Genomic DNA, 12,924 nt, shown 5'->3' on the forward strand with positions numbered 1-12,924 from the left:
GATTACTGTAGGGGGGTCGGGGGAAAAAGAGTTGAACTTACCCGGGGCTTCTAATGGTCCCCCGCAGACGTCCTGTGCCCACGCAGCCACTCACAGATGCTCCGGCCTCACCTCCGGTTCACTTCTGGAATTTCAGACTTTAAAGTCTGAAAACCACTGCGCCTGCGTTGCCTTGTCTTTGCTCCCGCTGACTTTACCAGGAGTCACGTGTAAAGCACAAGCCCAGTATGGTCTGTGCCTGCGCAGTACGCTCCTGGTGACATCAGCAGGAGCGAGGACATGGCAACGCGGGCGCAGTGGTTTTCAGATTTTAAAGTCTGAAATTCCAGAAGTGAACCGGAGGCGGGGCCAGAGCATCGGTGAGTGGCTGTACAGGCACAGGATGTCTGTGGGGGACCATTAGAAGCCCTGGGTAAGTTCAACTTATTTCCCCCGACCCCCCTACAGTATTCCTTTCCTACAGTATTCCTAGTTAATTTTCAGTTTTCTTCTGTGTTAAACAACGTCATGGGGTGTGACTTAGATTGTGGCATCTATGAAGAAGTGGAGTTTAACACATTCCATCTTCTGTATCCATATGCTTTTGAGATAGGTCTTGTTGCTAGGGTCTGCAGAAGGTAGACAAATTCAAAGGTAGAGTTGCCTTCTGATATCCATCTTTATTTAGACTGCTAGTGGAAGGTCCTTTTAAATATTGCCCTTTAAATCAGAAATGCTGGGTGATGCTATTCTTTTAACAGAATGTGATTGTTTCTTTCTAACCGTAAGAGTCAGTTTTGGTGCGACGAAGCCTGTGGAACAGTGGTGCGAGTAGGACGTTACTCCGCAGAATGTAAAACAAAGGAAGCAGTGGAGGTACTTCTGAAACAGTTTAATAAGTTTGTACAGCCGACTCTGCCACAGCAAGAGGAAAGAGTGGAGCAGATGATCAATTTAGCAAAACACATTTATGGTAAGCAAGTTTATGCAATGCCTGAAGTGTATTAATCCATGAAGCTTGTGATAGCTACTCCAGCCGGAAGACTGTTATTATGTGTTGTGATATGTGATGTTATATTGATAGCAGTATGCACTTTAGCACAGGCGCACTCTAGCACGAGCACTTTAATGTACCTCTGACAAAGCCCCCATTTTTAGGGGGGTGAAACATGAAGGTTTTTTTTTGGGTGGTGTATTTCTCTATCCTGCAATGTTAATTGGGGAAATTCCAGTGAATGGTCATAGGGGGAATACTGCTATATTTATCCCCGATCCACTGTTAAGTCACACATTACACAATAGCCTTGCAGATGACCAATGCTTATAGGCTAATTATTAAAAGTTAAGTTTTAAGCCTGTAATTTACTCCAATCAAAGTTTACCATTGTGTATTTATCCTTATAAGGTGTGTGTATAGTCTAGAGCCTGCCCTGATTTAATCTCTTCCCACAGCCCCTAGTATGATATCACTAGAGACTTTGTTGAAAGGACTGTGAATTAGCCTTACTCCCACCATTAGCAATGAGTGGCAGTGATAGCTTCAACCATTGAGAACAGAAGCACGGAGGATGAGACGTGTCTGTAGGCCACAAGCCGCTGTGGTGTCGGGAGACTAGCCAGGGCTTCTTGGAGCGCGCCTCGTAGTGCCTGAGATGGGTACAGCTGTAGTAGCAATGCTGTAGTCTGCGGCCCGCGTACGGGTCATTTGGGGATCTAGTGGTTGCCGGATCCCAAATTACTTCTCCCTCGGAGTCACTACGACTCGGAGAGGGAATAGTATTTAGCGTTGCCCGGGGTTTCACACTGCGCCAAAGTGACCGGGTGGCAAAGTGCCATGTACGCATCTGGAGAGAAGCTCCATGCCAATTAACATGTGCGTGCCATGTACGCATCTGGAGAGAAGCTCCATGCCAATTAACATGTGCGTGCCATGTACGCATCTGGAGAGAAGCTCCATGCCAATTAACATGTGCGTGCCATGTACGCATCTGGAGAGAAGCTCCATGCCAATTAAAGCCAAAGCGTAGGGCTTTGGCTTTCTGTGTCTTCTGTGTTTCTTGTAGAAGTTTTTTTGCATCCTACAGAATATTTCACTTTGTGTTTTTGAAAATAAGTACTATCTGTTTTAAACCATGCCCCCGGTGCTTTTATTGCTGCCTGTGAAAAGTGATTGTACAGTTCTCATATGATTGTGTGTGCACAAGGTAAGAATTAATAGGTGCTGTTGATTTGGCCACACCCCCTTGGAATCCAACAAGTATAAACTACATAGAGGAGTTACCTCAGAGTCATTTGTGACTGAGTTTTTAATAGAAGCTATGTAGCCAGGCTCTAAAGATGTCTTTCCCCTCTCAGCCACTTTCCATTTTAGCCCCTTTGTAAAGTGTTTTATAAATGGTGTGACCTTAGTGTTTTATAAATGATGTGACTTGAGAGCATGAGTGAGAGTGTTCATACTGATTGCCTCCTATAACCTGGCTCTGATGCATGTCATGTGAGCACTCCTAGCAAAGGCTCATGGGAGGTTGAACTGAGTGCTTCCAGCAGCAATTTCATGCAATTGAATGGCAACATTTGTAACACCACTCCTGTCGTCATTTGACACACGTGGGCAAATAACCAGCAACATGCCACATCTGAGGATGTTTGCCCTCAGATGTGACTCCATAGGGGAAAGCCTTTCAAACACACATGCTGAGCACTACCTAATGTCTGGCAGGTGTTTGAGAAGCTGTAATAGGCAGTGAATTCACTGCCTTCAGCTTCTCGTGGAAAAGTTGCCTAAAAAGTTAAAGCGGAACTGAACTCAAAACTTCCTCTCTGCTCTAAAAGATAAGCAACAGCATAATAACCTTTAAAGAACAAACATTTCTTTCTTACAGCTGATACAAATCCTGCAATAAATATGCAGTGTGTCTGCTTCCTGCTTTCATGGAAGCAGACATTGGGTTAACATCCTGTGTTTACAAATCAGCTGCTCTGCCGAGGCAGCGGACATTCCATAGCTTACACAGCTGAAAGATCAAATTACAGTTGAGATAAGTCACAGATGAGAGGGACTTAAACAGGCTGAACTCTCTAAATACATACAGGGTGCATTTCTATATGTTTTCCTTCTGTCCTATGTTATATGTTCAGGTGCACTTTAAGAGCACCAGCATATGGTCCCAATGCGGTATGATGCACAAGATCTCTGCCTGAAGTGATATACATGGTAAAATGTTATTGTTCAATACACAGCAACTGCTCGTTAAAAATACTGAATCCACAGTAGTTAGCTGGCAATATTTTTTTTTACTGTTTTATTTCATGTATTTCTTGTATTTATACTGCAATAATATAATATACAGCAGTTTGCCATGTACGTGACTACATTCACATCTGTCACTGTCGCTCAATGGTCCACGTAATCTAATCTCCCTATCACACTCCATGCCAATTCTGGGAAGAATCCAATTAACCTATGTATTGGGCAGTGGGAGAAATGCAAAAAGAAACATACAAACTCCATGCAGATAGTGTCTTGTAGTTGGTTTATATGACAAGGCAGCTTCTCGGGGGGGATTTATTAGAACTGCATGTGTGTGAGATAAACTTCTAATCCTGAGTTCTGGCATTTTCCTGCTCCCAGCTGACTGCTTATGACTAATCCCCTGAAGGTCACTGATGTCAGCTTCACTGCCACTGTAGTTATTCAGATTCTGTGCTTGTGTACAATTGCATATATGATATACAGTATAGCTTACTATTTCTTGCACACAGCAATGTATTTTATGTTGTGCGTGCCATGCTGTTATTTTGGGCAGATATTAACCACTTAAGGACTGCAGTCATAAAACCCCTTAAAGGACTTACGAGGCCAAAATGGCTAAAAAAAGCCAAGTACCTTTAAGATGTTTAATTGCACGGAGGACGCCGTCCGCGCCCTCCGTGCAGTTCCGCCGGGTCCCCTTCCTGTGATCGCCCCCCGTGCCGATCGCGACCCCACAGGCCGGGTCGGGCTCTCGTTCCGCTCCCAATATGGCCGCTTCCTCTAGCCGCGGCTGCGCAGTCCGCCTGGCCGCTAGTGCGGCTGCGCAGCTCTACGGCCAACCCCTCCGATCCACGCTGAGGGCAATCTGAGAGTGTGGGGCGGGTGATTGGGTGCCCGCAAGGGGCAGATTAGGGTCTATTCTGATGGGTAACAGTGACAGGTGGTGATAGGGGGTGATTGATGGGTAATTAGTGGGTGTTTACAGGAGAGAATAGATGTAAACACTGCACTTGGGAGGTGATCTGATGTCGGATCTGCGGGCGATCTATTGGTGTGGGTGGGTGATCAGATTGCCCGCAAGGGGCAGGTTAGGAGCTGATTGATGGGTGGCAGTGACAGGGGGTGATTGATGGGTGGCAGTGACAGGGGGTGATTGACAGGTGATCAGTGGGTTATTACAGGGAAGAACGGATGTAAATAATGCACTGGCGAATTGATAAGGGGGGGTCTGAGGGCAATCTGAGCGTGTGGGCGGGTGATTGGGTGCCCGCAAGGGGCAGATTAGGGACTAATCTGATGGGTGGTGATAGGGGGTGATTGATGGGTGATTGATGGGTAATTAGTGGGTGTTTAGAGTAGAGAACAGATGTAAACACTGCACTTGGGAGGTGATCTGATGTCGGATCTGCGGGCGATCTATTGGTGTGGGTGGGTGATCAGATTGCCCGCAAGGGGCAGATTAGGGGCTGATTGATGGGTGGCAGTGACAGGGGGTGATTGATGGGTGATTGATGGGTGATTGACAGGTGATTGACAGGTGATCAGGGGGGATAGATGCATACAGTACACAGGGGGGGGGGGGGGGTCTGGGGGGGGGGTCTCGGGAGAATCTGAGGGGTGTGGGGGTTATCAGGAGTACCCAGGGGGCAGTTTAGGGACTAAAAAAAAATAGCGTTGATAGTGTCAGGGAGTGATTGATGGGTGATTAGGGGGGTGATTGTGTGCAAACAGTGGTCTGGGGGGTGGGCAGGGGGGGGTCTGAGGGGTGCTGTGGGCGATCAGGGGGCAGGGGGGGGGGCAGATCAGTGTGTTTGGGTGCAGACTAGGGTGGCTGCAGCCTGCCCTGGTGGTCCCTCGGACACTGGGACCACCAGGGCAGGAGGCAGCCTGTATAATACACTTTGTAAACATTACAAAGCGTATTATACGCTTTCTATCCGGTGATCGTCGGGTTAACAACCCGCCGGCGCTTCCGATTGGCCGGCGGGTTGACGTCGCGGGTGGGCGGAGCCTATTGCCGGCGGATGCGCGCGCATCCCAGCGCGCGATCCCTGGCAAAACAGTGCCCCAGGACCTGACGCCATTCTGCGTTACGTGGTCCTGGGGCTGCCACTTTGCCGCCGCCAATATGAAGTAGGCGGTCGGCAAGTGGTTAAAGGACCTCTGTCGCAAAAATCTTAAAATGTAAAATACATGTACGTTTCATCCTGCATAAAATGAGCCATAAATTACTTTTTTTCTATGTTGCTGTAATAAGTGGTGGAAATCTGACATTACCGACAGATTTTGGACTAGCCCATTTTCACATGGGGGGTTCTCAGGTTTTTATTTTTATTTTTAAAAAGTACTTAGTGAATGGCAGTTGCTCTGTCTAACTGCCAAAAAGGTGTGCAGCAAACAAAAGTAATGTATGGCCCATTTTACTCTGGAAGAAATGTACTTCTTATTTGTATGAGTTTTAAATTTTAGGATTTTGGTGACCTTTACTCTTTAAAGAGGAAGGCAGTATGTAAATAAGACATCCTTGCATCTATACTGTATATGTGTAGAATTAAAAGAAGTCTTGCCTGTTCTGTCTATTTGCCTGCAGATGTTGCTGTAAAAAACAAACAAACATGGCTGCAATTCCTGTGTTGGGATCTCAATGGGAGCTACTTTGATTGATCCCTTTCACAGGAACAAGGGGGGGAAGAGGCGCCCAAATATTGAAAAAACTGTGTTACAAAAAACGCTAAAATAGAAAAAGGTTGAGGTGGCTTACCTCAATAATGACAAATTCCTATATGGAATAAACAAATTTTATCAAGCACTAGGAAACACGTTTCGTGGGTCCCTGCCCACTTCCTCAGACCAAATACAATGCCAGAAATAAATCAAGCCTGCATGAGGAACACCTCATGCGTTCGTTGATCTCCACCTGCCTCCAGTAGTTGGTTGCCCGTCTGTTTGTGAGTACCACTCTTCACCACAATTTTACCATTACTTATTACGCTATTGAGACTCCCATTGTCTGTATTTTTTTTCCAGGGTGTCTCTTTTGGTCACCCTATACAACTCCTTTCATGGGAAAGCCAACAGAACTATAAACTGATGTTACCAGCTATCAGACACTGCTAGGGATTATGGGAATTATAGTCATATGTCCAACAAGAAGTTGGTGCAGGAAGCAGCATCCACCCTCTTCAAGTGGTCCTGCTGCTAGGGTAGTGTAGTGGTGGTCATGCTATCAGGATACTACAAAGTATTTTAAGGTACCTGCAAGCATTATAAACTTTATGGTTGACCTTAAAGATCAGAGGAGTAAAACGAGGAGCTTAAAAAAACCTTCTGAGAGAGTTGACTAATCAGGATGAGATAAAGTGGGCACGAGGATTGTCAGACGTTGTTGCTGATCGTAGACGATTGGCTACTACTACTGCCCCTTGCACACCGTTATAAGTACACCACTGCTAGAGATGGTCAATGACTGTGATGCAAATATATCTGGGTTGCTGCAAATTTAATGTAAATTGTACGTAGCTTGAAATTGGACCACTGGATGCCCCTTTAGTTGTGCATGTTCTTTTTTTTACTGTTCCTCTTCAAAACAAGTTGTTACTAGGACATTTCCCAGTGTATTGACATTAGTGTATATATTAGTGTATATATACTAGGGTTCAGGATAAGGAGTAGTAGTGGAGGCTGTCGGTGCAATATAACCTTTAAAAATGTATAACTTTGTTGCAGGAACACTTATGTCTGTTGATGGACATAACATTGTGTGCAAATATGGTAACTCTTATTAACAGAAAACACAGGTACATGCGCATAAATACATATGTACATAAATTCACCTATAGTGTTCACCCGAAAGTCAAACCTAACTACAAATAAACCCTAGCTTTAATTTTTAGAAAGTTTGCATTACAAGCCATACCCCCAATATAAGCCCCAGTTAGCCGTAGTTATCGTAGTAAACATGAGGGACTAATATTTGACTTGGGATGAGTGAAATCATTGCTGCCAGTTTTGTGAAATTTTCGTCAAACGTCCGATCGGTCAATGAGAATCTCACAAATCAGTTTGGTACATTTGATTAGATTTGGTGCATTCCATTAGACAAGACAGTCATAAATAGATGTGAAACAACTGTAAAGCAAAGTGAAATGATAGATAAATCATGTCTTTTGATTGATATTAATGGCTAAAGTTGATGGAAAGATTAAACCACTTCTCTTTGATTTAGCTAATGCAGCTATATGGGGAAAATGGAGATCATTATTCCAGTAAATGAATACATGTACTGGTAGATTGTCATACATGAAAAAAATAAAACATTGGCTGAAAATAAGCCCTTATACATTTTTGGGAGAAAAAAGGAATCTAAGACCTGCTCTTATTTTGTGGGACACATGGTATTTACCTTTCAAAAAATCTAGACTAATTAGTCCTAAAGGGAATGTTAAAATTCACTGATGTTATCATTTTTTTAACAGTAGCAGTACAGTATTGTACGGTGTTAGCCATCAGTAAAAGAAATACGTTTTAGAATAGAATAGATTTTATTTGCCAAGTACAGGATCGTACAAGGAATTGTTTTTGGCAGTACAGAGCAGCAACCTTCAGGACAGGAACATAAAAGAATGAGGAACATACAGTGGGATGCGAAAGTTTGGGCAACCTTGTTAATCTTCATGATTTTCCTGTATAAATCGTTGGTTGTTACGATAAAAAATATCAGTTAAATATATCATATAGGAGACACATGCAGTGATATTTGAGAAGTGAAATGAAATGTATTGGATTTACAGAAAGTGCACAATAATTGTTTAAATAAAATTAGGCAGGTGCATAAATTTGTCATTTTATTGATTCCAAAACCTTTAGAACTAATTATTGGAACTCAAATTGGCCTGGTAAGCTTAGTGACCCCTGACCTACATACACAGGTGAATCCAATTATGAGAAAGAGTATTTAAGGGGGTCATTTGTACGTTACCCTCCTCTTAATTTTCTATGAAGAGTAGCAACATGGGGGTCTCAAAACAACTCTCAAATGACCTGAAGACAAAGATTTTTCACCATCATGGTTTAGGGGAAGGATATAGAAATCTGTCTTAGAGATTTCAGCTGTTTGTTTCCACAGTTAGGAACATATTGAGGAAATGGAAGACTACAGGCTCAGTTCAAGTTAAGGCTTGAAGTGGCAGACCAAGAAAAATCTTGGATAGACAGAAGCGACGCATGGTGAAATCAGTCAGAGTCAACCCACAGACAAGCACCAAAGAACTACAACATCATCTTGCTGCAGATGGAGTCACTGTGCATCATTCAACCATTCAGTGCACTTTACACAAGGAGATGCTGTATGTGAGAGTGATGCAGAGGAAGCATTTTCTTCACCCACAGCACAAACAGAGCCGCTTGAGGCATGCTAAAGCACATTTGGACAAGCCAGCTTCATTTTGGAAACTAACATTGAGTTATTTGGGCATAACAAGGGGCGTTATGCATGGAGGAAAAAAAACACAGCATTCCAAGAAAAGCACCTGCTACCTACAGTAAAATATGGTGGTGGTTCCATCATACTTAGGGACTATGCGGCCAGTGCAGGGACTGGAAATCTAGTCAAAGTTGAGGGACACATGGATTCCACTCAGCATCAGCAGATTCTGGAGACCAATGTCCAGGAATCAGTGACAAAGCTGAAGCTGCGCCGAGGCTGGATCTTTCAACAAGACCGTTGTCCCTAAACACTGCTCAAAATTCACTAAGGCATTCATGCAGAGGAACAAGTACAACATTCTGGAATGGCCATCTCAGTCCCCAGACCTGAATATAATTGAAAATCTGTGGTGTGAGTTAAAGAGAGCTGACCATGCTCAGATGCCATTAAACCTGAATGAACTAGAGATGTTTTGTAAAGAGTTATGGTCCAAAATACCTTCAACCACAATCCAGACTCTCATTGGAACCTACAGGGAGCGTTTAGAGGCTGTAATTTCTGCACAAGGAGATTCTACTAAATATTGATTTCATTTCTTTTTTGTGGTGCCCAAATTTATGCACCTGCCTAATTTTGTTTAAACAATTATTGCGCACTTTCTGTAAATCCAATAAACTTCATTTCACTTCTCAAATATCACTGTGTGTGTCTCCTATATGGTATATTTAACTAACATTTTTTATCATAACAACCAACAATTTATACAGAAAAATCCTGATGATTAACAAGGTTGCCCAAACGTTCGCATCCCACTGTATTATGATAGTACGATAAACAATTTCCAGTACATGTTATAATACACTGCAGGAATTGGGAATATAATTGCAATACTACAATTCTACAATTTACAATCCAGTTTACAGTACCATACAGTTTACACTTTACAATACACATTCAGAGCGCAGTGTGGATAACAACTGCATTTCTCAGTGTGTGGCTGGATTAGGTGAGGGGGGTGGCTGAGTTGAGGGCCAGGACACCTTGGGGAAAGAAAGAGTTCCTGGGTCTGGAGGTCTTGATGACAATGGTCCTGAAGCAGCGACCCAATGGGAGTAGATTGAGGAAGCGGTTGCCAGGGTGGGAGGGATCTGCTGCGATACTGACTGCCCTGGATTTCAGCCTGGAATGGTGTAGGAGGTCTAGAAATGGGAGGGGAGCTCCAGTAATCTTTTAGGCAGATTTGATAACTCTCTGTATTTTGAGTTTGTCCCTGGTGGAGGCGCCTGAATACCATATGATGATGGAGGTACAGAGAATCGACTCTATGGTGGAGGAGTAGAAGCAAGTCAGGAGGGCGCGGGACATACCAAACTTTCAGTTGGCGCAGAAAGAACAACCGTTGTTGGTCCTTTTTCTGCAGTCTGGAGGAGTTTTCATCCCAAACTAGGTCTCTGGAGATGTTGGTGCCTAGGAGGCAGGTGCTGTGGACTCTGGCGACCTCAGAGCCCTGTATGAGGACCGGGAGAGTGCAGGAGGGTTAATCCTGAAATCAATGGTCAGTTCTACAGTTTTAGCTGAGTTTAGGATGAGCTTGTTGTCCTTACAGTAAGCCAGCACTTATTCAGTAGGAGACCTTAGGCAAGTCTCCCTAACACTGCTACTGCCTATAGAGCGCGCCCTAGTGGCTGCTGCTCTGGCGCTTTGAGTCTGCCAGGAGAAAAGTGCGATATAAATGTTATTTGTCTTGTCTTGTCTTACACCAGTTGCAGATGTTTTCTATCTCCAGATGGCAGGCTTGTTTGCCACTCTTGTCCATTAGGCCCATGATAGTGGTATCATCTGCAAATTTAATCACCTTAACTGAGTCGGACTGTGATGTGCAGAAGTTTGTATAAAGGGAGAACAAGATTGGCGACAGAACACAACCTTGTGGGGCACCTGTGTTGGTGGTTTGCACTAGCGAGCTGAAGGTGTCAAGCTTTACCACTTGGGTCCTGTTGGTGAGGAAGTCCTTCAGCCATGTGCAGAGGGAGGGGTGCAGGTTGAGTTGCGTCAGCTTGTCGTATTGGATGTTGGGGCTGATAGTATTGAAGGAAGAGCTGAAGTCGAGGAGGAGAACTCTGGCATATGTGTCCGGTTTGTCCAGGTGGGGCAGGATGTGCTCCAGGCTGATGTTGATTATGTCGTCTACGGATTTGTTCGCTTTGTAGGCAAACTGGAGATGGTCAATTTGGTCATCCGTGGAGACTCGTTTTGCATATAGGATTAAAGTCTGATGAAGGTGGAATAACCGAAAGTTTATTCTTTTAAGTTAGCCATCAAACTGAATCATCCTGATTCAAAACGTTTTGCTTTTTTTTTTTTAACATCAATACAGTTTAGCATGTATGAAGTCTTCATATTTTCATATCATCTAAACATCTATTTTCCATGTACTTTTTAGACAGCTTGGGTCTGATGCACAGAGGCGCAGTAATATTCTCAAGCACAGAAAGCGCAGGGCAATATTACCATTAGCAGCGTGTACTGTGAGTAACGTTATTAGCACAACCCGCAGTACTCGAACAGCGCGAGCGTTGATATGATAATGTGCATTACAAATTAGTGTTACTGTTAGTAACGCTTGTTACCACAGCAATGCTCACGTTACTTGAGTACTGCACTAATAGCGTAACTTGTAGCACACATTGCCGGGAGGATAGTTGAGCTATTTGCCGAAAAAAGCCTTGGGAGCAAAGGGAGATAAGTGGTCCCAGAACAAGGTTTATATTTTTAAAGGTTTTATTGCATGGAGGACCTCTAATCCTACCCAGAGAGGGGTAAGGAATATGGACTCTCTAGGAGTTCCTATTTAATTATCAATAATAACTGACACCTCTATACTGACTTGTACATCCCGGTAGTAAAAAGTATGTATTCCACTTATGTATGCTTTGGAAATATATTTACAGGAGCAGAAGATGGCATGAAGTACATTGAAAAGACCATTGCAAAACACAAGGAAACCATCATCTCCGTCAATGATTTGTGTATCTACCTGAAGGAGCTAGTGGACAAATTGGAGGTATCTTACTAATATTATAAATGCGAATGTTAGGATGTTTGAATGTTTGTTACTCAATCATGCAACAATGGCTGATTGGATATGAATGAAATTTGGCACACACATAGTACATTACCTGGAATAACATATAGGATACTTTTTATCCCCATAAACAAACTGTGGGCAGAGACAAATACACATTTCACTGGGAAAATGTAAACTGCAGCCATTCTTACACTGTTGATGGTAGGGTTCTCAAACTTTGCACAGTTGGTCACTGGGTGACTGTGATTAATATTCAGAAAAGTGGGTGGAGCCTACAAAAGCCAATCAAAATTCACCTATTGATTTTTTAAGGGCAATATTTAATTGCTGCCATTCTTGCACTGTTAATGGCACAAGCCTCAAACCTCAGTGGTCATTGGTTGACAAACAGCCTATTAGATTTGTTTCATTTCAATGCAAATTATTGATGCCAAAGACCGCAAAGCTCCCAAACTTGGTCGTTGAGCAATTGAGTAATTGTGTGTTAGGGCTAGAAAAAGTGGGCAGAGCCAACACCAGCCAAATACATACCCGGGCAATGTCGAGCCATCAGCTAGTAGTGTTATATATGTTGGCAACATAATTGTAAATGAAAAAAATCTAACCAAAATACGTTGTTCTGGTTGAGAACACATGAATCAGTTACACTTAGGTCCTCCCTCCTTGACATTTGGGAGCTGTGCATTATACGTGAATACATATCTGTCCATCATATATTAAAGCTAGATTATAAACAGAATGTTTACACTCATGAAAAAATAACACCTGTTCAAACGGCCCTTTTCCAGAAGCAACTTCTTTTCCTTCTCACCCATTGGCCCCTCAGTTTTTGACTGTATTCTGGCTTGTGACACCTCAATACAATGCCGCTATAAGCCAGTGCAGAGGTGTTACTTTCCCGTCATGTTGTATGAAGGATCATGTCATCAGGCTAAGGCCCCATTCACACTTGCGTTTTGCCTTGCAAACGGACCGGATCCTGATTGGATCAGGACCTGATCCTGATCGGAACCGTACGGTTCCGATCAGGATCCGATCAGGATCCGGTCCGTTTGCATCAGGCATGCATCAGGCTGCCATCAGGATCCGTGGGCAAAAAATAGCGAAATTAAATAAAAAAATGTTGGGGTCAGCAGAAGGTGCACCTGGTGCACCTGTAGAATCAGGTTCCTCCGCTGT

The 12,924-nt window shown here is 43.6% G+C and overlaps 1 protein-coding gene across 1 annotated transcript in view; it reads left to right on the plus strand.

The window, feature by feature from the left end:
* CCDC141 (coiled-coil domain containing 141) overlaps nucleotides 1-12,924 on the plus strand; it is a 268,731-nt gene that overhangs the window by 225,699 nt on the left and 30,108 nt on the right. Inside the window, exons 20-21 of the mRNA XM_068247372.1 lie at nucleotides 769-952; nucleotides 11,609-11,721. Coding sequence (XP_068103473.1) covers nucleotides 769-952; nucleotides 11,609-11,721 — 297 coding nt within the window. The remainder of the gene's footprint in view (nucleotides 1-768; nucleotides 953-11,608; nucleotides 11,722-12,924) is intronic.

Source organism: Hyperolius riggenbachi, chromosome 7, assembly GCF_040937935.1.
Source record: "Hyperolius riggenbachi isolate aHypRig1 chromosome 7, aHypRig1.pri, whole genome shotgun sequence".
In the NCBI taxonomy this organism is placed as follows: domain Eukaryota; kingdom Metazoa; phylum Chordata; class Amphibia; order Anura; family Hyperoliidae; genus Hyperolius; species Hyperolius riggenbachi.